Below are 26,660 nucleotides of genomic sequence, written 5' to 3'. Positions count from 1 at the left end.
CATCTTTTTAATGCCTACCACTTTCTTGTTTCTCAAAGCATGTGGGTAACATTTCTTATTCCACAAGCAATCCCAAAATCCATGGGAACCAGAGGCTACAGAATACCACTTAAAATCTACATACTGCTACAATAGGAAATAACAGCAAATAAACCATATGTTGCGTAACCATAAGGTTGCTGGATATTCTTGGCTCCTTGCATTTCACCTTTTGATGCTGTCTCACTTTGCAGGTTATTATTGCATGTTGATGGAGAAAGCAGGAATAACCATAACTCTGTGTCTACAGCACTGGCTTGGGAGAGGGTACTTACATTCCAGGTAACATCACCACCTCAATCACCTGCATCCCATATCAGTGTCCTAAGTACAGGATAAATGATGCAGCTGCTGCGGCCTCCTCTGTTTTGGCAACTGTAGCTGAAGCCCTTGTGGATCAACCTAGACCTAACACTGACAAGTAATGTTTCTTCAAAAAAAAAGCTCTTAATTTTTATTTAGTGAAGATCATTTCCAGAATTTCACCTGAATTTATTAACAATTTAATCTGAGTATAGTTATGTTTTTCAACTAATTGGCCAAATCCCTTTCATCCCCTCACCTAGAAAATCATTCACCACACTCTAATGTTTTGTATTTGTGAATGCCATCAGTCCCGTAGACTGGTTTGTTATTTGTCTATATACAAACATGAATCAAACCTCAAATTAAACAGCCAGCCAGCACGAAAATTCCCAGGCAAAAGCGCATGATAATCACCTCATGCAGCGTTCATCAACAATTCTGAAGAAGGCTGCAACTTTCCAACAGGATCTATGAAATAAAGGTTCACTCGAGACAACCGGGGACTAAAGACAGAAAGCAAACAAAGAAAATTTCCATCCTTGCCCCCAGTCTGCAACGATCATCAGTAAGATCAGCCTTTTAATGAAGACGAAACTCAAGGAGTAGAGGCAGTGTGGTTGAATTTTAGGCAGCAGGCTGATCTTATCAGAAGTTTCTGCTGGTTTCAGCCAGCAAGAAATACAGGCTGTTCTCTACGACTGAATCAGGAAAGCATCCCCTGTTTACAAAGGGCTTAGATAGCATGTGACATTAAGCTTGTGCTTAAAGTAAAACACATGGTGAGATGCTTTACTGAAGCAGAGCTGAGAGTAAATAAAAATAGGAAAAGGTCTAGGAACGTAGCTTTGAAGACATTTACTTGATTTCAAAACCTTTCGGGTTTTTTTTGCCTAAAACAAGCCTGCAAACCACAGAGATCTCCAGTCACACTGAGAATAAACAGGTGCTTAAGGCTTGTACAATCCTATATGCACATGCAGTTTTAGGACTTTCGAAGCATGGACAAATAGACAACTCCAAGAAGTGAGTAGATCACACACACAGAAAAATAATATTAGGTGCAACTTTGTATTTCTGATCACTTACGTCTACCTATTGGTTTGTGTCTTTCAGGAGCAAGACTTGGCCTGTCAGTTGTCAGAACTGACGCTGGCATAAAAAAACAGAGCACACGACTGCTCTGTTAAGCATCCCTCTGAGAGCAAAGCAGCACAACTAATTTTGGTGTACTTTTCAAAGCTATTCTTTAGTCAGCAGCTCCAAGGAACCTTGTTTCTTTTTAGCAGTCTAAGCTCTAAAAAGGTGACAACCTGAACAGCCAGAAAGGAAAGCAGGAGAAGTGAAAATGAAAAAGATTGCACATTCAAAAAATTTGCATAGCTCTTTCAGGAAAAAAAAAAAAGCTTGGTAGCATTGCCTTTCAAACCAAAGTCTTCCAAGTACAGTTTTATTGAAGATTGCTGGAAGAGTATTCAGCTCCCAGAAAAACTGCAGCAGGTGCGCCTGGCATGCACAATAACCTGAAGAGTTATGAAAGGAATTTGTAATGCTAGTTCCTCTTAAGCTGCATTAGGGAACCTGAAATTACCATATTCCAGCTGAAAAAAAAAGAAAAAAAAAGCTGAGAAAGGGCAAATACCCATGGGAAGGGAGCCAGCTTCCTGCTTTGTACGACAAAAGAAGGAACAGAGCCGCAAAACGGCTTCTAACAGCTTTGGTTTGATTCTGGTTTCAGCAGATCTAGCCTATGCAGTGCTCTGCTCCAGGGAAGGGGCTTTCTCCTGAAGGATTTTTTCCTTGTTCTGGGGTAACTTCCCTAACTATCCACTTATAAAAGCAGACGGGTCTCGTAGCCAACTGTAAAACAGAATATCCAAAAGAACGGTAGAGGGACACAGCGTATTAAAAAAGGGCAGGATTTTAGCGGCAGCAATGTGGCACCTGCGAAAAGGTCCTGTTTTCTGAAGAAGGTACATGAAATGGAGTTCAAGAAGGCTAAAAACAGAGTGAGGATAAAGGAGCAGATGTGTTCCTCAGGGAAAACATGGCATGGTTTGACAGAAAGTGAAATGCAGGAGCGCTGGTTAGGATGGGGGGAAAGAGAAACCATCTGTTTTCTATCATTGCCCAAACCACACCAAATGCTTCCCTGCCCATTCCATGGCAATTTGTCCTTCTGTAGCATCATACAAATACAATGTGCTCACCTTTGGCCAGCTCTGGGTGGTTCCCTTTGCTTGGATACATACCCAGTAAGTAAACTTCCTTCCAAAACTGTTTTAATCCATAAACAGGAAGCTAGTGTAACTCCACACATACAAATTTTTACCTTCACCCTCCTGAGGTCATCTGAATACTGGGTTCCTACAGTGAATGTACACTAAAAAAGGACAGTAAACACTCGTCTACTTTCATTTTGATACAGGATGTCAGCTATTCTCCTCATAAACCATACTCACCTAACTGATTTACAGACTGATGGCATCGATGAGCAAAACTCAAGATCTTAAGTACAAATATCTACTCAGTGATAATATTAGAAATATTCACATCAAGCTGTGTTTACAGCACAGAGCCCACTGAATGGGCGTACAGGCCAGGAGGGTTCTGCAGGGATCTGAGTTCCTTCCTTCCATGAACTTCTTTCCTACAGCACTCAAAGCCCAGAAGTTCAGTTTGAGAACAGTTCGTTTATACTTTAAATGTAAGTTTTATATAAAACACAGATCCATCACATCACAGAAAAGGAAATTCTTTTGTACGCTCTGATATGAAACATTCATTACTATTTAAGTTGGATATGTTAACTGTGGTATTTGGAGGCACAGATGCAAGCACCTGTTATTCCTATGTCTCTACTCACAGCAAGGCTTTTACTTTCTTATTTATCAGTGCTTTTGTTAATTCAGCACAGCTCTAAGTACGTCAAGTCAGTCAATTACATCTCAAGAATGGTGCAAGGAGATTCTATATCAGTAAGGTAACCTTAGTCCCTGGTAGGAATGAAATAACTCTCTGAATGAAAATAAATGACTGATTTAGAGACCAGGAATGTCACAAAACTGAGTAAAGCCTCTTACTTTTTGTTGGATAAAATCTATTACCTTAAGCTCATGGTCAGCTTTTACTACATATCATTTAACCCAGAAACTAAGTAAGAATTTGGAAGACAAGCAATCTCGGAGGATACCTTATGCACAAGCTGGGTTGATTGACTGACTGTGTTCTGCACTTACAGATAAATCATTATCCCTAGAAATCTTTGGAATGATGAAATCTGCAGTTGTGATTCTGGTGTTTAAGTTTTCTATCTGTAAGAAAATTTCAAATTGATTGGCAGTTAACATTGAAGGGTTTGTCTGGGTTTTTTTAATTTAGAAATAAACTTTCAAGTTCTACACAAGTGTTTAAATTGTTCAAAATTAGCTGAATAATTTTGATGAGAGTTCTGCTGTATTCAAACGATAAGATAAATTTACAATGTTTACAGATGTTTTCAGACAAAAAAAGGGTTACTGCCATGGAAGGGAAAAAAAAAAAACACCTACATATACCACTGACCTTAGAAGACCAGCTAGCAAGCTTGAACAGCCACAAGGTGTCCTACCCAAGGTGCCAGATATGCTCAGCTAAGTTACCAAAGACCAATCGGAAAGTTTATCTGGATGACCTTTGCAAACATTTGACTTTGAAACACCAGAAACAACAAATATTACTATCTAAAGAAAACATACGGTACATGTTGTTTCATGGGAAAATTGAAATCAAGTGAAACCCTCAAAGCAATTTTGATATGGTCTTGCGCTTATAGCCAAGGAGTCTTACGTAGTCCAGCTTCCTTAAAGGCACAGTTCAATTGCCTAAACACAGATGTCTGCTGTCTTCGGAGACACTTGTGTAGCCTGTTCAGCATTGAGCTCATGATCCTGAAGGACCTTATCTCCCATAGATGCTACTAGCCCTGCTAAGTGCTAAAGTATCTCGGATCGTATAAGGTCTTGACATTGGGTGTCTGAGTTCAAACTAAATAGCATTCCATAGCAACCCAAATCAGCTTAAAAGTGCAATTACTGGTACCCATGCTTGTGGAGTTAGCAGAACTTTATCGCCCACCTCACCTTGGGAGGCATGAGGTGACACAATATTCACAACATGCAAATACATATGTGCAAAATTAAATGAACAAATGCAAAGCAGCAGAAAGCAGAAGAGAAAAGAAAAAACAAAACACACAAAAAAAACCACTCTCTAAAAAGAACAAGCTTGATCAACACCAGTAAATGCAAGGAACACTGCTTGTCATCTAGTTACTTCTGAAAAGTTGCTTTCTGATAGTGACGCTTCAGTTTGTCATTCTCAGAACATTATAACTGAAAGACAACCACATACTTTAATATCAGCCAAGTCTAGTGTAATGCTCCCTAGCAGAGAAACTGTGAGGATCATTCAATCACTACTTCTGTAGTATTTTATTGTGAATTTCCTCTTGTTATGGGACTTGCTTTTAACATTTCTCTGTATTTGTATTGTGCTATCAAATCATGGCACAGACCCCCTATCTCTAGGACTGTGCATGCAGGTGCAGATAGCAGGCAGGCAACCCCTGCCTTGATTTACAGGTGGGCCAAAAATCTACAGGCAGGTGAAACAAACAGAAATAGGGATGACAAAGACATTAGAGTCATACTGAATAGGACAAACAATGATCTCAGTATTTTAAACAACCCAATCAGTGCCCAGTTTCCAGTGGCATTACAGAAGGGTAGAGTTTTAAACAGAGGTTTGAAGAGGGTCAGGGAGCTGATGGATGATGTATTCAGAGGGAAGCCCCCAGATGCATGGAAGAAAGTAGACAAGGTGCTTGCTGAGAAATGCAGCAGAAGGGTGAAAGAGGTCAGCAGCGCTTGCAAAGTACAGGTGGGTGTCAACATCTCAGAAGCACGTAAGAGCTAATAGGCAGGCATAGAATAGTGATACAACAGAGCGTAAGAGAGGAAGTTACATGCATTAGAAACACGCATGTAAAGGGAAGTGCTTTAGGGTGAAACAAATGTTTGCATTCAGTTTGGATCATCTTCCCACTTCCTTAACCCTTGAGTTTTAGCACTTGCTCAGGAATGAGCCCCATATCTGTGGACTACATGCTGCAGTCAGATATAGACAATAATCCCCAAATGCCAGAGTTCACACTGTCCCATGCTGGAATCCACTCTCCTCCTTTTTCTTATCAAAATACATCAGCAGCTATTCAAGCATAGCGTTATGCATGTGCTCTTAAAACCTACTTTAAGCCACCACAGGGAACTTCCAGTCTCCCCTTTTTATGCCCTCTTTCTCACTGCCAAGACAAGGGTAGAAACATAGTGAGCATGTCTCCAGGTGACAGGAAGAGCAGCATGAACATAGAATCGACTGGTTGGAAGAGACCTTCGAGATCATCAAGTCCAACCATTCACCCTGCACTGTCAGGTTCCCTAAACCATGTTGCTCAACACCAAATCCACACGGTTTTTAAACACCTCCAGGGACGGGGACTCCACCACTTCCCTGGACAGCCTGTTCCAATACTTCACAACCCTCTCTGTAAAGAAATTCTTCCTGATATCTAATCTAAATTTTCCCTGGTGCAACTTGAGGCCATTCCGTCTCGTCCTGTCATTCATAACGTGGGAGAAGAGACCGATCCCCATCTCCCTACAACTTCCTTTCAGGTAATTGTAGAGAGCGATAAGGTCCCCCCTGAGCCTCCTCTTCTCCAGACTAAACAGTTCCAGCTCCCTCAGCCGCTCCTCATAGGACAAGTTCTCTAAACCCTTCACTAATTTTGTTGCTCTTCTCTGAACCTGCTTCAGCAAACATGAACTCTTTCAACAGCTGGAAAGAGAAGTGCTTCTCGCTTCCCAACACTGCAGCCCCAGCACATTTTGGTGAGTGGGGAGATGCTAAGCACTCCAGTAGGCTTTTTTTTTTTTTTTTTTCCATTAAACCAGATAAATTTGTACCAATCTCTTAACTAAAAAAAAAAAAAGTAATCTAGCTCCAGGTGAGGTGAAATATTCAAGTTTAGTAATACTCCTCTACTGAAATCATTAGAAAAGCAGGTGTAGTATATTCAAGGCATTCTTAAGTTATTAATGCTAAGTCAATCATGAAAAAATTCCTTCTTCTGTCTTTATTAATTCATAAATATTTTCAAAAACCATGCTTAATCCTAATATTTGGGGACTACAGTGTCACAATAGAACCTCTTATTATAGACTGCTCTCTAATTTTAGCCATGTTGTTCTTCTATAAAGTGTATACCAGGTGCAATAATGCACAGGTAGCCTTTATGACTTTAGCCCTCTGCCACTCTCCATCATTCTCCAATGGAATGTCAGATGAGAATAAAGAAGTTACAAAAGTGTCACTGCAAAGAGGACCGTTGGTCTATGAGCCAGAAAATCTGTAAGTCACCTTTGCCAGGCTCAACAGCAACAGCTCTCGCCGTTTGACACAAAATCACAGATTTCAGCTCCAGCGTTATCATCTAGCTGACAGCAACCTGATGTACAGAGTTGCCTTTAGACCACGGAATCCATCCCAGCCTGTGTGCTAAGGAATTGCCTAAACTGAGGAGCGACTGGTGCACGTTCACCAACACCAGTCAGTAATATCATTCATCTTTCCAGTGTGGCATCATCCAGCACATCCGGCACCATTTGTAAGCCTCAGAACATTCCTCAGCCTTTTTCACATAACAGTACTTTGAATGAGGCTCAGCCTTGGAAAAAGGAGTGTGCACTGAGGTGGGATAAAACAAGGCATGAATATTGCTTCAGCCCTAATCCCCCTCACCCAGAGGGCTGGCAATGAGTTTTCCTTCATGGCAAATTCTGGCTACTGTGAGAAAAACATCCCACCCTGCTCCACACTTTATTTAGTCCAGAGAGGTCAGAGAAGAGGGAAAAAAAACCACCTTCGGATGGTTTCTTCACTCAGAAACTTCACATCTGATATTTCATCTCTGCAGATGGATGCTGTTTCCACACCAAGTCCCACTGACTTTGGTAAGGTTCTAGGCATAAACTAGAAAGAAGCTCTAAAGATCTGTACCATAAGATACTAGAAATTGGTTTTAAGACCATTACAGTTTTTCTTTTTTTGTCCATTTCTCTCCAATCTAAATCTTCCCTGCCCAAACATACACAAACTGGATAATTACAAGGATGTTACACTGCTGGCCAGTTTACTGACTCTCTGAATCCAACACTGGGGCAACTATCTAAATGTCAACCATAGTTCAGGTTGGAAAATCCCAGTAGCATATTTTAAATTATATTTTCCAGTTTCTTCCACTTCAGCCCCTATGATATGCTGTATGCCCTTCTTAATGTATTCTAAAGATTTTAAAATCCCTTGAGAACTCCTTATGTCACAAGTCTCAGTGAATGATTCCAAACAAATGCTGCTGGGTACGTTCCCACCCCTGCCCTGCGTTCCAGCCCCACGGTGAGGAGGGCACAAACAGAGCCCCTGAGCCCACGGAAACTGAGATCCCTGCATATCCTTTCCATTTAAACCTCGAGAAACCTCAAGTAACCCAGCACAGGGCCCATCAGAGGAAACTATGAGGGAGACCATCTTGCAGGTCAGGTCTGTGCTCCTCTGGGTTTTGGGTCCACCAACTCTCAGGGCCGAGGGGATGGGCAGTGCTGGCCTTCAGCCACCGCGAGGGAAGCTCTGTCCCACCCTGCATGCCACCCGTAGAAGGAATGAGGAGCCAGAAGCAGGTTTATTTTGGACGTTAATAATCCAACCACCTTAGCCAGGCTGGTTTTTTGCCTGCCAGATTTAAACGCCACTCATCACAGGAGCTGCCCCGGGGCTCCTAGAAGAGGGGAGGGTCGTGAAACCAAATTTCCTCAGCAGCCCCCACACCTTACCTTGACGAAGAGGGAGATATCGTGTTCCTGCTTCTCTTCATCCTCCTCTTCCTCCTCCAGGGCGGCTGGCGAGCCCGTCTCGTCCTCCTCGTGGCCCCTCACGCCGTTCAGGCTCCAACACGCCGCGTCCCACTCGCCGCCCGCGGGGCCCGGGGACCCGCCGCGCTGCCCCGCCGCCGCGACGCCCTCCCCTGCCCCCGGGGCCACGTTCCCCGCTCCTGCCACCGCCGGGGCACCGGCTCCCCGCTCTGCCCCCGGCGTTTCCTCTCCGTTCTCGTCGTCGGGGCCGCCCGGCGAGCGGGGTCCTCCATCGGCCTCTCCTCCAGCCGGAAAAGCCGCCTCCGCTTCCCCACGGCTCTCGGGAGCCACCGCGCTCCCCGCCGCGGCCGCTGCCTCCTCGGGGACTGTCCCCTCCGGGGCTGCCTCCCGCACTGCGTCCTCGGGCTCTGTCCCCGCCGGAGCTGTCGCCGCAGCCTCCTCCGAGTCTGTCTCCTCTGGGACTGCCTGCCTCAGCACCTCCTCGGGCTCTGTCCCCGAGAGGGCTGTCGCCTCCGTCGCTTCGAGGTCTGTCCCCGACGGGGCTTCCTCCCTCGCCGCCTTCTCGGGGTCTGTCCCCTCCGGGACTGCCTGCCTCAGCGCCTTTTCGGGCTCTGTCCCCGACGAGGCTGTCTCCCCCGCCTCTTCCAGGCCTGGCCCCGACGGGGCTTCCTCCCTCACCGCCTCCTCGGGGTCTGTCCCCGCCGGGGCTGTCGCCGCTGCCTCCTCGGGGTCTGTCCCCACCGGGGCTGCCGCCGCTGCCTCCTCGGGGTCTGTCCCCGCCGGGGCTGCCGCCGCTGCCTCCTCGGGGTCTGTCCCCGCCGGGGCTGCCGCCGCTGCCTCCTCGGGGTCTGTCCCCGCCGGAGCTGCCGCCGCTGCCTCCTCGGGGTCTGTCCCCGCCGGGGCTGCCGCCGCTGCCTCCTCGGGGTCTGTCCCCGCCGGGGCTGCCTCCACCTTTTCGGGCTCCGTCTCCTTTAGGGCCACGGCCGCGTCCTCGGGCTCTGTCCCCGCCGAGGTTGCCTCCTCGGTCTCCGTCCCCGTTGGGGCCATCGCCGCCTCCTCGGGGTCTTCCCTCGCCGGCGCGGAGCCCTCGGGCGCGTACACCCCTTCAGCCGCTGCCGCCGGCTCCCCTCCCTGCAGACCCTCGCCCTCTGGCCTGTCCCCGTCGGGGTCTCGCCGCTCAGCCCCCGCCGGAGCCTGCTGCCCCACGCCCGGCCCGCCCGGTGTCTCCACCGTCTCCTCGGGGAAGCTGCTCCCCGTCCCGCCGCTGTTCCCGGGGGTCACGGCCGCCGCGGCTGGCTCTTGCCCAGCCGCCATCTCCCCGCTCAGCCGCGGCGCATCGCTGGGGGGAGGGCTGTCCGGGGGCTCCGCCGCCCCCTCAGGGGACACCCCGGGCTGCGGCTCCTCTGCTGCCTCCGCTTTCCTCCTCGCCTCCTTCCCGCGGGAGGTCGCTCCCCTCCGGCGGCGGGGCGGCGGGCCGCCCCGGGCTCTCCGCCATGCCGGCCTCCCCCGGGACCACTGCCCAAGAGCGCAGCGAGGCGGGGGCGGGCGCGTCCGGCCGTCGGGACGATTGGGATCGAACGGAGTCGCCGCCGCCGCACCGGCGAGGATCAGCGCCGGGCACCGACGGGGGGGACAGCGGCGCCTGCGCACGGCCGGCCCCGGGGGGGGGGGCAGCAGCCACAGGTGCCCGCGCTCCTCCTCCCGCACCTCCCCCGCACAGGGCAAGGCCAGCGGGTCCTTCCCTCTCCGCCGCCTGCCCCGGACCTCTCCGTCCCGGTAAATCTCTTCTGCACTGATTTTGGCTGCAGCTGACGCGAGAGGAGGTGGCGAGAGCGCGGCCGTGGTGGCACCAAGAGGTGCCAGGCGTCCCCCTCGGCCACATCCTCCTTACCCGCCGGCTGCTCAGTAGGACTGGAGCCTTTGCAACCGCTTGGTCTTCTCTCCAGCGGTTCCCCCCCACCCCCACCGCTGCCCTCGCCTCCCACCCCAAAGCCCCCCCGACCCCATTTCTGCCCTTGCTTTTTCCCCTTCGCTGCTGCTCACGGCCTCAGGAGCAGCGTGTCTCGCAGCCCCCAGACCCTCTGCCATTCTCCCCAGCCACCCCAGCCTGGCACTCAAAGCCCTGGGCCTGCTGGCAGGTGGAGCCGACAGCCACCGAGGGGCTGGGGGTTTGCTGGCCGCCAGAACAAGGAGGGGGATGCCGTTTGCCAAATCCAGGTTTGCTAATATCCCCACTGCTGCTGATGCACTGAAACTGGCGGAGCCCCGACAGTCTGCCACAGTTTCTTAAAAACACAGGTGAACCAGTACTTAGTTCCAGCAGCTACGTTGTAGCGGTCTGTGGGCTGCACTAAGCATTGTTAAGTAGGATAATGTATCCTTATCGACTTGGAAAAGTTGTAAGAGGAAACATTGAAACACTCTGTGGGAAAAAAAAAAAAAAAAAAAAAAAAAAAAAAAAAAAGTAGGTTTGAACACTTTTAAGTAACTTTCCTCCATATGTGACCATGCCAAGCGCTATGCACCTCCGCAGGAGTTCGCATTTAAATGTTATGAGAAATACCATGTTCTGTGCAGAGCAGGCAGATGGTGTGAAAGAAGCGGATGGGGTAAGGCAGCTGCAGATTCGTCCCATAAGCCGTCTTTTGTTCCAGATAAAAGACATCTTTTTACACTTTCAGTAATTTCTCTGACTTATGGAGGCACTTTGCATGAAAAAAAAAAAAAAAGCAATCAGTAGGTTCTGGTGTGAGGATAAGCTTCAGTAGTTCTGCTTGTAGGCAAGAAGTCATTTTCTAGGAGATGAAACCCGCTCTAGCCCCGGTCTTCTCAGAAATGATTTATGTGGAAACATTATTTATGCTATTTGTATAGAAAATGGTCCTAGTTTTCTAGGTGTAGAGAAAACAGGATGGAAGAGATAGCTGACTGGAGTGAGGTATCATATTCTAAAAACATGCAGTTAAACACTTTTATGTATGTGTATATAAACCCACTTTTTATATCTGAGAGTGGGAAAAGCAGGGATGGACTGAACACAGGGTTTTGGAATGGGTGGGAAGGGAGAAGATGCAGCTGACAGGAGATGGGAAAACTACAGAATAAATCATTCTGTCAGGTCAAATACTTGCTCTGATAAAAATAAACAAACAGACAAATAAATAAACAATCCTGCAGGTATTTTTCATAGAATGCGTGCTTACCCAGAGGCGCGTTGCCAGTGAGACAAAAGAACGGAGGCAGTCACAGTCAGAAGGGATATTTCTTGAAGATTCAGGAATGGGAGCTTAGCATCTGGCAATGGAGGCCTTGCAGCTGGACACACCATAAGGCAATTATTTCCCTTCTGTGTTATGGATTCTGATATCAGTAGAATGACACATCTCTATTTCTACATAGGTAATACCAGTTTACTCATCCTAACCCTTGCTGAATGGTTCCTCACCCTTGGCCTGAAGGCCAATAGCACAGCAACATCAATGGCATTAGAGCAGTGGGAATTTTGCAGGAGAAATGGTTGCAGTTATAGATACAACCACTGAAGTCAGCTGGGTATGTTCATATGAATACCATATTTGGCTGCACCCCTTGAGAAGCCCTCTCCTGCTCCTAGTCCCCATGAGCTCAGCTTTGGTGACTGATGGGCCCCAACAGTGGGATTCCTTCCCTCTGTGGCCCCATGTGGCACAGCCTCCTCCGGCTCAATGGAGCTGCCCACTCTGGAGTCTTCCTTCTTTTCATCCCTCTATTGGATCTGCACCATTTCTCTAAATATTTCTTTTGGAATGAGTTTCAGGTTTTGCTCAGGTTGTGAGTTTGAGATGGGACTTGCATCCTGAAATCCATGAGCGATGACTGTCTCTCACCTCTACTTACTCGTTGCAGAACTTATTCATTAACACCAGTATCCTATTTTTCTTTATTTGCCTATTCCCTGTAGTTCTTAGAACAAAATGAGGCGAGGATTTCAAGGCCAGCAAAAAAAAAAAATCTTTCAGTGATAAACACTGCCTGATTATTAACACTGGGCAACGTTTAAGCGTAACAACAGATTAGCTCTTTAAATACTCATGGAAGTCTGATAAAGGCAAAGCAGAAAAGGACTAACAGCTGACACAGCCAAGTTGGTAATTATCTTGGTAGGACAGAGGAAAGTTTAAGGTAGAGTGCTTGATACAGTTGCCATTTTTATGGAGTAATGATTGAATATGTTATACCAGATCTTCCTGTGTGTTTCCTCAAGTATCGGAACAGACATTTTCTCATTCTTCTGGAGTTGAGACCTAGCAGTCACACGTGCAGGCACTGGGTTAAGGCTGCTGCTTTGGCAGGCCACCCTGCTGCTGCTTATGCCATGAGGTTCCCGTGCAAGCAAGAAAGACAAAGCACAAGGTCAGAGAGCTGGGGGACAGGGTAAAGAGGGATGGAGTGGGTGCAGTTCAGAGGAGACCCAGCCTGTCAGCCTGACAAAGCTCCTGGTCACTCTTCAGTGTCGTGGTTTTACCAAGGCAGTTTTGGAAATATGTCATTAAAATTAGATCTATCCCAGTGGGTTCTCAGATCTTTGGATGTCTGTCATTCTGTGCCCTCTGCATTCAATGCTCTTCCCCTCTACTTCAATTACTTAACAATTAATCTCTCCTGCTTCACACTCCTGTATGCTACCTTCAAGCTCCTTACACCCCATCTGTTTCTAAAATAGACCCTCAGCTAATAAATATTATTTTCTCAGTTCGGCTTCAGGAAGGATTACTGCACACCTTCTTCATTTAAAAGATGAGTGCAGGTAATTAAACATCACAGATGTTAGACATTAGCAGACAACATGAAGATCCCTTTATAGTCCGTTAGTGAACATGTTATATCCCTGGGGATTGTCAATTAGGCTGCACTTGCTTGGATTATTGTAACTTCTTTTTCTCCCCTGACTGTACAGTGAGTTGCAGATCAAGGTTGTAGTTTTTGCAGCTTGAAGTAAGGAAAAAAATGCCCCTTGCGTTACAAGGGCTTTGGAAAGAGCCCTTCCCTCCAGCCTGCCTAACTCCTGGGACAGGTCAGCCCCACCACAAAGGGAGCAGACACAGGTATTTGTTCACACCCCTGCGATCCCAGTTCACAATCCTGTGCAGTGCCAAAAATGTAAATACCAAATATTTCATGGTTCACCCTAACACACTGAACAGTGAACTGGGGTAACAGAGCCAGCAAGGTGTTTTTGCCTCCGTGCAGATCACTGCCTCCCACAGAAGCCTGCTCTGCCCGTTCCCTGGTGCCTGTGCTGGCTGAAGTTGTGCTGTTTCGTCAAGTCCATTCATCTGCTCTTCCCACGGTTTGCCACCTTTCAGAAGTGAAGCTCCTCATCCCCAGGTCAAGAACTACCTGCACACAATTTGGATTCTGCTTATTTCTGCCAAATGCTGAGAAACTGCTATTTTGCACTGAACTCGGTGGGAAATAGGAGTGAGCAGAGCCTCCAGAAATCAGGTGGCATTGACCTGGGTTCCCCACCATGGGATGGAAGGAGGGATTTATCAAGAGTAGACAGAGACAGGTACAAACTGCGTGTCTGCAGACGCTAGAGTCGACAGAGAACTAATGAATGGAGTCAGTGAAATGATTCTTCTCATCCCAAGGTAGATGTTCAAAGCAGACCAGGTGGTCCTTGACAGAACATTTGCCCAGAACAGTTGTGGATGCCCCATTCCTGGATATATTCAAGGCCAGGTTTGATAAGGCTTTGAGGAACATGGTCTAGCGGAAGGTGTCCCTGCCTGTGGCAGGGAGACTGGAACTAGATGAACTTTAAGGTCCCTTTCAACTCAAACCATTCTATTTCTCTACACTGACTGTACAAGGACCTGAGAGTGGGTGGCTCAGGGGCAGATGGCTCCGCTAGACTCGTCTGAACTCATGTGAGATGAATCCTACCCCAGGTGATTCCCTTACAGACTGAAATTTGAAAATGGCCAGTCAGCAAAATGTGGGCCAAAGTGCTATTACTTTTTACCCTACTCTGCATTATTTTTATTGCAGCTGGTTTAACTGGATTTTCCACAAATTACTTGTGGTGTAAAACATTATCCCATATAAGAATATGACTGCCTAGCCCTTTGTGATCGGAAAAAAAGAAACCCAAAACTATATGAACATTTGCATGTAAGCCAGTTCCAAATTCTCCTATTTAAAATATAGGAGAAAAAAAAATTTTGAATTTTTGAAAATATTTCAACCATGGAAAAGACAAAGTTGCAAGTCAAAAAATGGGGTTGGAGCACTATAATTTTTACTACTTTCAAAATGCTTGTAAATTTGCTATGTTTGTTCATGGTTTCTTAAATTTCTGTCAAGAAGTCGGTGTGGCATTCTGCTGCTCTGTGATTGAGAGGGTGTTCAGTTTATCCAAACAAAATTAAGGGGGATAGATGCCTCGTTGAAAATGGCAGTGATGTGGTGTGTGTTGAGGGGGTGACGCCATCTGTATTTAGTGTTCTGAGCTTCCCAGCACTAAGCTGATTAGGGGCAATCGGCTCCCTTCCCAGCTGCTTAGAGGCAGTCTGCTTGGGAAGAAGGTAGGAATGTAGACATGCAAGGGGGGAAAAGGCTTGGTTGCTGGGCTAGGAAGTGCATAAAGCCAAGCTACCTCTAACCAAGGCTGAAAAAGCAGAGAGGAAGAATAGGTGCACCTTCTTGCCAGATAACACCAGTCCCCTCTCTTCCTTCTGTTTGTTGCTCAGTTCCCCAAATTCCCGGCTTTCCAAATAGCTGCAGGCGTCAAAGCAGCCTGTACTTAAATTCTGAATTAATCATCCTGCAGTGTGTTAGAAAAATAGAAGAATATCAATAACAAAGCTTTCAAAAAATGCACTCTGTGCTGCTCTACTATATTTTTTAAGTAGTTAAAATCTGTTCATTCTCTAAAAGAGTTTTGACTTTCCTGTTCTTATCTTTTACTTTTCTTTAAGCAATACTATTTTAATGAAGCAATAACATCCTCTATGTGCCACAGGCAAGACAACAGACAGACCTTATATGTATTTTTTTATTGTCAAGTATCATATCTAATTCGATAAAATAGTGTTTTGAAATTAACTTTGAAATTGCCCCAGAAGCATCAATGTCCTAGAAAGTCTGATGACTGTCCTGGAGCCTCATACTCTCATTTTCGAGCTAAATACGACCAGCTCAGCACTCACTTTGTTGTTAACAGTACGTCCGGCTTGAACTCTAGACTTGCTCTCGTTTTGGACTACTCCAGGCCTCTGCCCTGGCTTTTGATTCTGCTTGGGAAATCCCAGTCAGACTTACTTCACTGAACTCCCTGCTCCCCAACACTTTCCAATGCCTCTCAGAGATTTTTGTCCCCTACCTCGTGCAGCATTGCTTAGGGAAGGGCATGCACACAACACTATTTAAAGGACCATCTTGATTTGCACATGATTCAATAGGATTACTGATATGTTTAAAGCTAAGAGTCTTTGCAAGGATCTGGGTCTTATTAAGTAACTGTGATTTCATTATTGTCATCCTCATCGTTCCTCCCTTCCTCTATTTTCTGACACATACTGTGGCACTGCTTTTGGGGTGGGAGTTTTTGAAAGTGATGAACTGCTCCAACTTCACATGAACTTCATCTGCTCAAGGCATCTGAAAACCAATTCTTAAAATATAAGCTCTTTGGAGAAGAAAACATGTCCTTACTTCTTCTGCAAAGTGGCCAGGATGTATTTATGCTTAAAATTAAATGGATAAAGTACATATGGTGTTCCCATGTTATCTATGTTATAAATGCTGCTTTTCTCACACTGATCTGGTTTATGAAATTGCATGTGAAGTCCTAATTAGATCTATCACAGCATTTTACTGTGGAACCTGGAAAAAACTCCAACTTTTTTCTAAGGTCCAAGAGACTTTCTTCACTTTTAATAAAGTGTTTAGATTTTCTTGAATTCCTCTATTGTTTTCATCCCTATTACATTAAACTGTCATTTATCCTAAATTAGTTTCCTGTTTTATTGTGCCTGTACCATCTTGAAATAATTCCTTAAAATATAATCCCTAATCACAGCTCATTTGATCTTTTCATGCTCTTGCTTGTGTTACAAATTTCATTTTACCTTTCATAGCTCTTAACAAGTGTTTTTCCCCATGTAAAACAGAGTCACATTCAATATCATTTCCACTTGAACTTGGCTTTTAATACAATTCTTCTTTGCAAAACTCAGTGAACATTTCAAATGATTATAGCTTTTAAAATAATCATAGATTTTGGGAATAAAGTTAAAATATTACGAAATAGTCATAAAATTATTTGAGTTAATACCTAGCTGATATAAAAATAAGTTACATGAGCAAGCAAGAGGTACGGTGATCATTTCTTTTTTATTTCCAGTGTTGCAGAATTTGCAGATTGACTGTCACGTTTACTGTTCAATTACTCGATTCACTAGAAAAACAGATCACATCCATGTGTGGTTCTCTATAAATTAATACATAGCTTTCACTTCAGTAGGATTTTCTGAAATATTTTTATACACTGTAATAATAGCCTTGAAAAAAGCTTTTCATCTCATCAATAAAGACATCAAGGTTTTTGCAGCCTTGTAGTGAGAGGTTGGAATTGGTGATTTCCAGAGGGCTCTTCAGCCCTGCTTCCCTTTTGCTTAATTTGAATGTGGAATTCTCACGACATCTATGCATTTGACTGTTTTATTTCTTTCTTCTGTTTTTGAGAGGGTGTTTAATGAAGCTGGTTTTGGTGCATAATGCTCTAGAAGTGATAATAAAGGGTAGGAAACTGTAGAAAAAGGCAAGCATCATCTGCCTTGGGAAAGAATTACACACAGTTTTTTCTGTATGGGCCCAGGTTGATTTTTCACTAATATTAATTGTATTTTATTTGCATGCAGGTTATGCCACAATCTCTCTCTTTTACTTTTTTCTTTTTCTTTTTCTTTTTCTTTTTCTTTTTCTTTTTCTTTTTCTTTTTCTAAATTTTTATTTTCCTTTTCTTTTTTTAATTTTTTATTTTTCTTTTTCTTTTCCCAGGATTAGAAATCCAACTTTACTTTTTAATACTCTGTTAATAGACAGCTTTGACACAGTTTTTGTTGAAATTGTATTATATTTATTGTTCTTTTTCAAAAGTGCTTACCAACAAAACCCATTTGTTCTACAGCATTTGTAAATGAGCTCTTCGGTAAATCAGTAACCAGGCTTATTACTGATTGCTCTTGAAATAAATGGCTTTTACCTCTACTATGTATTACTCTTTCTACCTAATTTAGGAGCTGACTTACCAGACTGTAGTTTAGAAATCAGGAAGAGGTACACGGTAACCTGCTGCATTACTATAATGAAAAGCGTATCGTTGTTAGATCTGGGGTGGCATCCAAAGGTGGCAGTGACCTTGGGAGTCCAACCCTGCTAGGTACAATGCAAATATAGAAGGACACATTCCAGAGCAACTCACCATCTAACTGAGGACGGAGGCAGCAGAGGAGCATAGTGAACCATGGGAGAAGGGGGAGATACCTACAAAAGAGAAGAGATTGTGCTGATAGACATTTAACAAAGCAACTGATCTGAATCAGTTACATGGGCGTTGTACATTACCTACCACTTTAAAGACTCCTTAACAAGCCTTAGCTTCTGCACTTCAAGATATTTTTATAGCTTCCTACCAATACCAAGGTAAAGAAACCTTAGCTTCACTGTAGTTATTTTATTTAAAAGCATTTTTTTTGTATTTTTCTTTTCTGCCCTGGGACAATTCCTACTCTTCCAAATACTAGCAGTTCTTCTGCAAAACACTCCAGCTAATCCTACCTCTCCTGCAGGTGCCAGGTCCTTCTAAAAAAGACCTCTACATAAGATGAAGTAGACAGGCTATCAATCTACTTTCTCATTCTCACTACTGTGGTTTTGAGACAAAGAAAGTCTGTACAAGTTAAACAAGGGAAAAAAAAAAGGACGACAAAGAAAGTCTGTACAAGTTAAACAAGGGAAAAAAAAAAGGACGGTGTATTGTACTGGTAAATGCAGTACACCAAACTGCTAGCAGAAATAACCCTCTAGGTTATGCTCTTCAAGAAGTTTTGCTAAGAGAGCCAGAATCATGAGCTATTTTCAGTAAATACAGCTGGAAGTAGCTAATGCAGATGGTTGATGTGATACAGGCCATAGCAATTCCTTGAATGCTATTGGCTACAAAGACCAGAAAACATATAGAAAAGTGGACTATCTGAATTGCTCTAAGCCAATAAAAAAATCAAACCTGTGGTAATGGTGTTTTAAGATGTATGTTTTCCTTGGTGAGCCTTGGGGAAGGATATCAAACCAGAGTATGTGTGCTCAGGGCACCTGGTTACTGTGGCTGCTGCAGCTATCGGTAGACAGAGGCTGAGCTAACCAAGCAGCTGCGAAGACGGCAGGCACTCAGGAGGAAAGGCAGGGTGGGGGCATGATGCTGCAGAGGTACTGCAGGAGCTTGGCAAGCAGCACTGAATGGCATCCAGACCCTCAGAAGGCAAGGGTGATGATACTCTGAAAAGGGAATCCCTTGGGATGTCTAGATTAAGTCAAGGGGAGGAAAATGAACATGAAAGAAGGGTGGCTAGCAGGACGAGGGAGGTGATTCTGGCCCTCTACTCTGCTCTCATGAGACCTCACCTGGAGTACTTTATTCAGCTCTGGGGCTCCCAACAAAAGAAGGACATGGACCTCTTGGAGAGGGTCCAGAGGAGGGCCACAAAGGTGAACTGAGGGCTGGAGTACCTCTCCTACGAAGACAGGCTGAGACAGTTGGGGTTATTCAGCCCAGAGAAGAGAAGGCTCTGCAGAGACCTTCTAGCAGCCTTCCAGCACTTAAAGGGGGCCTACAAGAAAGCTGGAGAGGGACTTTTTGCAAGTATGTATGTAGTGATAGGACAAGGGGCAATGGCTTTAAACTGAAAGAGGGGAGATTCACACTAGATCTAAGGCAGAAATTCTTCCCTCTGAGGGTGATGAGTTACTGGAAAAGGTTGCCCAGAGAAGTCGTGGATGTCCAATCCCTGCATGTGTTCAAGGTCAGGTTGGATGAGACTTCAAGCAATCTCATCTAGTGTAAGGTGTCCTTGCCCAGAGGGATTGAAACTAGATGATCTTTAAGGTCCCTTCCAGCCCAAACCATTCTATGATGGGGAGATATATGGACCATGCATGAAACTATTTTTAGCAGCTCTAAGAGGAAAACACTCTTGAGATTTGCAGGACTGGATGTGCTTAGCTGAACAAAAAGAATAGTGAGGAGGGACTCTAACATAAAACATCAAGTACTGGGAGACTTTTTATTACCATGGAGAAAAACACAACTGGAACAAATGGCTGTTAGTGAAAACCAGGCAAATATAAGCCAGAAAGAAAATATATCTTCAACAGCATTTAAAATCAGAACAAACTGTTTTGTTTTGGGGGCATATACTTTGCTCAAACTGCATTTAAAGTAAAAGTAGTGAGATTTTGTGTACTTTACATATTCACTTTAAGATGACCGGCTTGCCTTAAAAAGGGTCAGACCTCTCTCTGTCTACGGAAGGCTTTGTTAAGGGAAACAAGCCTATCTGTGAGAAATTAACCCAGAAGGGCTGCTTGGCAGATAATAAGCACTTGAAAGAGGTAAACTGAAGACTTTGCTGGGTGGGATTTTTAGTGAAGCCTCCTAGAGAACATGGCCTTCAGGATGGCTGTAGGAAACGTAGAGGGTAAAGTTTTTTGGCAGCCTGTGAAGGAGCTACCACTGTGTGAAAAAATCCTCTTGGCTCTGGGAAGGATCAGGGATAGGCATTTCCCCTCCAACAAAAGAACTGGATTTGGAGCAAACAGACTGAAAAGTGACTGGCACACTTAAGGTATGCCCTTCCACATGGGAATTTGAGAACTCCTTTCTCAAATCTTGTTAATAAAGAAGATCCCCACAAGTCAGTGTTGTTGGACCAGTCAGGCTTTTATGAAGTTCACATGATCTAACAAGAGAAATGGAGTAAACATCTAAAATGCCATATCATACACTGGTGTGCCATGCTTGACCGTGGTGAAAATATAAGTATGGATCAAGTTCTTCCGACCATCTTTTAGATTCAACTGAATGGTTGGATTGCTTTGAGCCTTGAAGCCTGCAAATGTGTTGGACATTTGCTATTGTAAATCTAGGTGGTTATTTGGTTAAGGCTTAAGAAATGGAGATTTTCTGTTACATATATATGCAAATCACTGATAGGACAAATACTTCAATGTCAATGTAAGGAAGTAATTGAGGACACGTGCTTTTGTACTTGCAGGATATGGGAGTAACTGAAGAAAATTTATTTTAATTAAAAGGAAACTGCTATTGATACCCAAAATTAATCTTCGGTGTTAATATATGCATATTTCAGATATGCATATCCTTTGTTAAAGTCCACAGCCAAGGAATGATTGAAGTACTGTCTTGTGAACAGGCTTCTATGCAAGAAAAAACTCAGTATTCTGAAGTATTGTACTGATACCAATGTCATGTGTTTAAACTGCTCACTGTGTCTGCCTATGTGTAGCCATTAAATAGGTAATGAAAATCTATTCTGAGGAATATTAAATAAGCCAGTGATTTAAATGAGTGTTTAGGAAGTAAAGTTGCCCCTAGGGCCGCATGTTCAGTCTTTCTCCAAACATTTTCCATTTCGTTATAATCAAGTTCTATATAGTTTGATTATTTTTTTTTTGTTTATTTTCATTCTGGTTAGCTACTTTTCACTTGAGAATCGAGGATTTCTGTTGCAGACGCATGTCATAAAAGCAGTCCTTTTGAGATCCTTCGTGGTTTTCTTTCTACCACTAGATGGTAGTGTGCGTTGTTTAAACCATTTGAACGGCACTGTTCTAGTATGCATTTAGCGATTTATCCCAGGAATCTTTTTTCCCGTGTGTAAAGATATCATTAATCATTGTCACTTACATTGAAAGATGTACTCTACCTCCAAAGCTGAACATTGGGGTGAAGATCTATCTTTTTCTTGGCTCACCAGCTATTCCAGTCAAAAGCGGATGTTGCATTCCCTTCATATGTAATAAAAAGAAAGGATGACTCTGTCATTAAACTTGAAGATTAGGCAGGATCAAGTTTAATTTTTCTTCTGAAGTCCATGACTGAATTAATGCTGGAGGGCAGAATTCAGAAAAAGCAACACTTGCTTTCTCTGAATTGTCTATTTGAACTTTTAAGCTCTTAGAGCAGATAGGTCCCTTGGCTGTTGAGTACTGCAGAGCTTGGTAGGACAGGATCGTGATCGTAGTTGACCTTTAGGTGCTATTATGACACAAATATAATTAATAACTTCTTTTCATCCACCAAGCTGACACCTGAGTTACAATAATCAGCTGGAGGGTGGCTTATGCCATTAGACCAGTAGTGGGTAGATTAATGTTTCTCATTGGCTTTCATAATAGTAAGACAGCAGGCTGCAGTTACAGGAACTTGTCATCTGCTGGTTCTGCTTCTTGACTTCAGGTTTCTAAATATATGTAACCATAGATTGCCATTCAGAATCCTCAGGTGGGATTTCTGTAAAGGGCTAGAGCTCTTGACGCAAAGGATACAGACAGATAGCTTCTCCTCAAAGAGGCAAGTGTCACCACTCCTGTCAGGAAGCAACTCTGCGATCAAAGAATAACGTTAAAAATGGCATTAGCTTGCCTGGAGGTTTTAACGCTAATTTAGCATGAAAAAGTTAAAGCTTGTTCATACATGTGACTTTTAAGATACCATTTGTCTGAATTTTTGTGAAAACTGATGAGAGAGCATACACAGACTTATGTCACTTATCACAATCAGTCAGGAAAATATCCTGTATCTGAGAACTTATTGCTCTGAAAAAGGCTTAAATGTTAAAAAAAAAAAAAAAAAAGATTAAAGAGTCCGAAGAAACTTCTAACAGAAAACGAGGGAGAAGGCAAACGATTATCTCTTCACGCGGCATTTTTCTCCTCCTTCTTGTATTCTGCAAGATCTCATTAAAATTGGCTGAGACCAGTAATTCATGAGTTTAAAGTCTTTGCTCTGTTGGAAAAAAAGGTCAGCAGTGCTAACTTAAGATAGGGTGACAGTGGTATCTCAAGCAGTGGAGCTGTTGTCTCTGCTGTAGACTTTGCACAGTGCAGATCAGTAGGTGGTACAGCATTCCCAACTGTCAACATTTGTTTTTCAGAAGTTCTTTGCTTCACCAAAATGTTGCTGCATTTTGGAAGAAAAGATCTCTAAGAGTATTTTACTTTGAACACCATTGAAAATATTTTACCGTACCATATTTTAAATAATCTGTTAATGTAGCTGAATAAGTGACACATCATAGCCTGCATCAATATGTTTATAGTCTGGTTACAAAATGCAGTCTTGAATGCAGTCTTGTGTTTGGCACAGTACTTTTTTCCAAGTGCACACTAACCTGAGCTATCTACACAAATACAGTTAAAAAAAATGTGATCTAGAATCCCAGACATTATGAAATGAAATATTTTTTTTTCAGTCTCAGGCCTGATGACAAGATCACTATGTGTGATGAAATGTTGCTTTGTAAGTAAGCCTTGGGACTTTGAGCTATAGTATAAACCGCAACTGTCTCCTCACTCATGTCTTTGAGAAGTTCCTTGTAAACTGGAAATGAGAACAGGATTAGCCCCTCAGAGGCTTTCTCATGATAAAAAGGAACTCCCATGTTTGGCTACCAGTTCCCGTTCTTTACAGGAACTCAAGTACATTTCACTAGTAGCCATCTTTTGGTCTTGAACAGGTCCCAGGTGAGAAAACAGGGTTTTGGCTGATGGTTCTTCCCACTTTTCAGACCACATTCTTTCTTATGCAGCCCTGCAGGGGTGGAATATTTGGTTAGTACTTTGCCAACTAGTGCCCAGGATCCTCTCACTCCTCACAGCCTTTTACTATTCTGTGTCATGCTTGTACATCCTATAGGATGTTTGAAGTAGATGTGTGAATATCACAGTGACTTTATAAAAAACCTGTGACCTCTGAAACTCACTTCTGGGCCTTCCCCTGGAAGGTGATGCTACATATACATATGTAAGAAAAGTGTTTGTCTAGGTTAGTTAGGTCGGACTAACCAGCTAAGAACATTAGGTAAACTGTGTTCTTCTACGTAGGGATATCTGACACAAGCAGCTCCTCGGGTGTAGCCAGGGAAGGTGCAATTGTCCTTTATGGCCTTTTGACACAGGGAAAAGAGAAAAGTTTTAAGAAAATGTCACCTCCATGTCCAAAGTAAGGAGGAAAGGACATAGACAGAGCTTTATGTGCCCTCTTCCACAAATTTTAAGGTCAAAACACATTTAGTCCTGGCCCAATAATAGGATACTTCGGAAAAAAGTAGTGGGTGAAGATTAGTTGCATCATTCCTCGTCAAGAGGAGATGCAACTGGCCAAACTTTCTTATGTCTTTTTCTTTTTTTCCTAGACTTCTTTTCCTTTGTCTATTCAGTTAACTGTTTCCAGGACATCACCGGTTGGTTGGTGATGGTGTCCTTGTCCTTAAGGCAGGTAAGAGAAATAAGATGTACACAACAGCAACTTTCGGCTGATTCGTAAGTGTTTGAGTAAGGGTTTTTTAATTCATCTGCTGGTTGCACAATACTCCTTCCCCGCTAAATCCAGACACGTTGTTCCGTGCTCCCGTCGTGCAGCAGAACACAGCCGTGCACTGCAGCAGGCCTCGGCTGGTCACGGCGGCCCTGGGTTGCGGCCATTACCCCTGACAGGATGGCCGCACTCACCAGGTGTGTGCCCAACCTCAGCCGCTGGGTCACCTCGCCCCCCACCCCGCCCCGCCCGCCGCTCACGGCTGCCGTGCGTGCGCCCTCGCCCCACGGCTGCCCGACCCGCGGGCTCCCTCACACCCCGGCAGCCGCCCGCTGCCCTCACTCAAGATGGCGGAAGCGGCGCCTGACTCGGACAGGCCACCTGTTGCTGCGGCGGCGGCTTCCTATTGGCTCACACGGCGCCGTGCGCGCGGGGGCGGCGGAGGGAAGGCGCCGGTTAAACCGGCGCGGGGGTTAAGGAAACAAAAAGGGCGCGGGGGGGGGCGCGGCTCTAAGTTTTGTGAGCGGGCGCCACGGCGGAGGGGAGGAGCGGGGTAACACCGGCGGCGGCGTGAGGCGCGCCACACCGCCTCAGCGGCCGCCGGGCCCCGCCCCGCGGGGGCTCCGTTCGCCTCCGGCCATGGAGAGCGGCGGCGGCAGGAGGGGCCCGGCGGGGCAGGAGGAGCCGCCGCTCCAGCAGCTGCTGCTGCCCGGGGAAGCGGAGGAGGAGGAGGAGGAGGCGCTGCTGTCCGAGGCCGAGACGGACTGGAGCTTTGTTGACGGCGAGATGGAGGCGGTGGCGCTGCGGGACCTGCCCACCGCCACCATCGCCTGCAACCTAGACCCTCGCGTCTTCCAGGACGGCCCGTGCCGGGTGAGCGCGGCGGGCAGGCCCGCCCCACGCCGGGGAACGGGGGGCAGGGCCGCGGGCCGGCTCCCTCTGCCGGTGAGGAGCCGCCGCCGCTCGGCTCGGCCGACTCCCGGCCGGCCGGGGCTGAGCCTGTGGGGAGCGGCGGCCTGCGGCGGGGGCGGGAGCTGCGGGCCGGCGCTGCGCAGCGGCGGGGGCAGCCTACCCCTCCGCCTGGATCTCGGCGGGCGCCTTGGTCTCCGTGGCCGCCTCCTCTCCCGGGAGTTTGGGGCGGGGGGAGGTGGGAGCGGGGGCGAGGCTGTGGCGCTGCCTCCCCGCCCGCTTCCCTGACGCGAAGCGAGCGTCGAGAGGCGCGGTGGCTCTGCCCCAGCTGGCGGCCCCTCCGCGGGCGCCGTGTGCCTTCTCTCGGGTCCCTGTCGCCGGGTCCGATCCAGGGGCTCAGCCCGGCTCATCCGCTGACCCGAACCTCTCGTTCATGGCGAAGAGGTGCATAGACGAGAAGGGGGGAAAAGGCTGCCCGCCGCCACTCTGTTCGGAGCGTTGCGGTTGCGGTTTAGCGAGGAACAGGGTTTTGCTGGAGCAGCCGAAGGTGTTCGGTGGGACGCGAGGCTGAAGGCAGCGCTTGGAGAGCGGGGAGCGCGGCCGGCAGCGGGCAGGGGTCGGAGTGGTCGCGGAGAGCGCCTGCCCGCAGGAAAAGAGAGTTGTTGGGTAGCACGCACACATCTGTAGCACTCGTCTGAGCTGATTATTTTTTAAACACGATGGTCCTCAAAATTACCAGCCGTTGTTCCAGAGCAGAGGAAGGTAACATCAGCTGTCAGAGGAATACCATAAACTGCAGCTCGAGGTGTAATAAGTGGGTGTAAATATTTCAGAATTGCTTCTCATGTTATCCGTGGCCTTCTTGATGAAGAAGGAATTCAAATCAATCTTAATTTTTCATCCTCCTTTTACTTGTCTCAGCTCTGTCCAGTATTAAAGAGTGAGTGAAACAAACTTTTCTCTTGGTTATTATAGTTGGTTTTGCTCTCAAGCTCTCAGTTTTTAGTGACTTTGATACTGAAGAAGATGTTTAGTGTTTAAACAGATTGAAATTAAATGAGATGGACTTGAAAAATTAGGCAATAATTGTACTGGTTTAAAATCCTATTAAAATAATTGGCTGTCCCTTTGTGAAAAACAAGTTAGTGGTGTTGTAGTAGTAGTAGTCCAACAGCTCAACCCTGCCAACAGTTGTAACGCATTAAAAATGAGCTGGAAATAGGAGATGCAGCTACATTGTATTCCAGTTACTTTTTAAGATTATATAACTTTTAATGGCAAGATACTTTGTATCACATCAGGCACCCGCGGGTGTGACGGCAATGACAACTTTGTTGGGGTTTAACCCATTTACTTGAATTAAAGTTCGCTCCAAGTATGCTTAGGAAAACACCTACAATCAGTTCTATATAGTATCATCAATTGCATGTAGTAATAGTATTTTCTCAGATGGATTCTTGTAACCTTCAAGTGCATGTTTTGAAACAGCAGTTAGGTAGATGACAATATATATGCATAATCCCATTGAAGACAAGGAGGTATCTATACACTTAAACCGTTTTTCTGTCTGTGGTTTGATTCCAAAGAATCTCTATCTCCATACACTTAATTTAGATTGGGACAAAATCTTACGTATCATTAACACTACAATAAAAAAGTGTTTTAACTACTATTTTTTTTCTTGCCATAAGATGCAGCAGGAAGGAATGAAGATTACTTAAAATAATAACAAATTAATTTGAGGTTAATCATCTTGGCATAAACTGTCTTAATCTTAACCATGGATGACAGCATGTACAGATACTGCAGCATAGCTGTTGCTTTTGAAATTTAAATTCCTA

General features: G+C 45.3%; 1 protein-coding gene across 1 annotated transcript in view; it reads left to right on the top strand.

Annotated features, from left to right (window-relative positions):
- The first annotated feature begins 24,549 nt into the window (after nt 1-24,549).
- Nucleotides 24,550-26,660, top strand: part of RCAN1 (regulator of calcineurin 1) — a 41,897-nt gene continuing 39,786 nt past the window's right edge. The window contains exon 1 of the mRNA XM_086631979.1: nt 24,550-24,783. Within this exon, the coding sequence (XP_086488105.1) occupies nt 24,550-24,783 (234 nt within the window). The remainder of the gene's footprint in view (nt 24,784-26,660) is intronic.

The sequence above is a fragment of the Tauraco erythrolophus genome, chromosome 1, assembly GCF_009769465.1.
Source record: "Tauraco erythrolophus isolate bTauEry1 chromosome 1, bTauEry1.pri, whole genome shotgun sequence".
Taxonomy (NCBI): domain Eukaryota; kingdom Metazoa; phylum Chordata; class Aves; order Musophagiformes; family Musophagidae; genus Tauraco; species Tauraco erythrolophus.
Note: the sequence above shows the minus strand (reverse complement) of the source record. Positions and strands in the feature narration are given on the sequence as shown.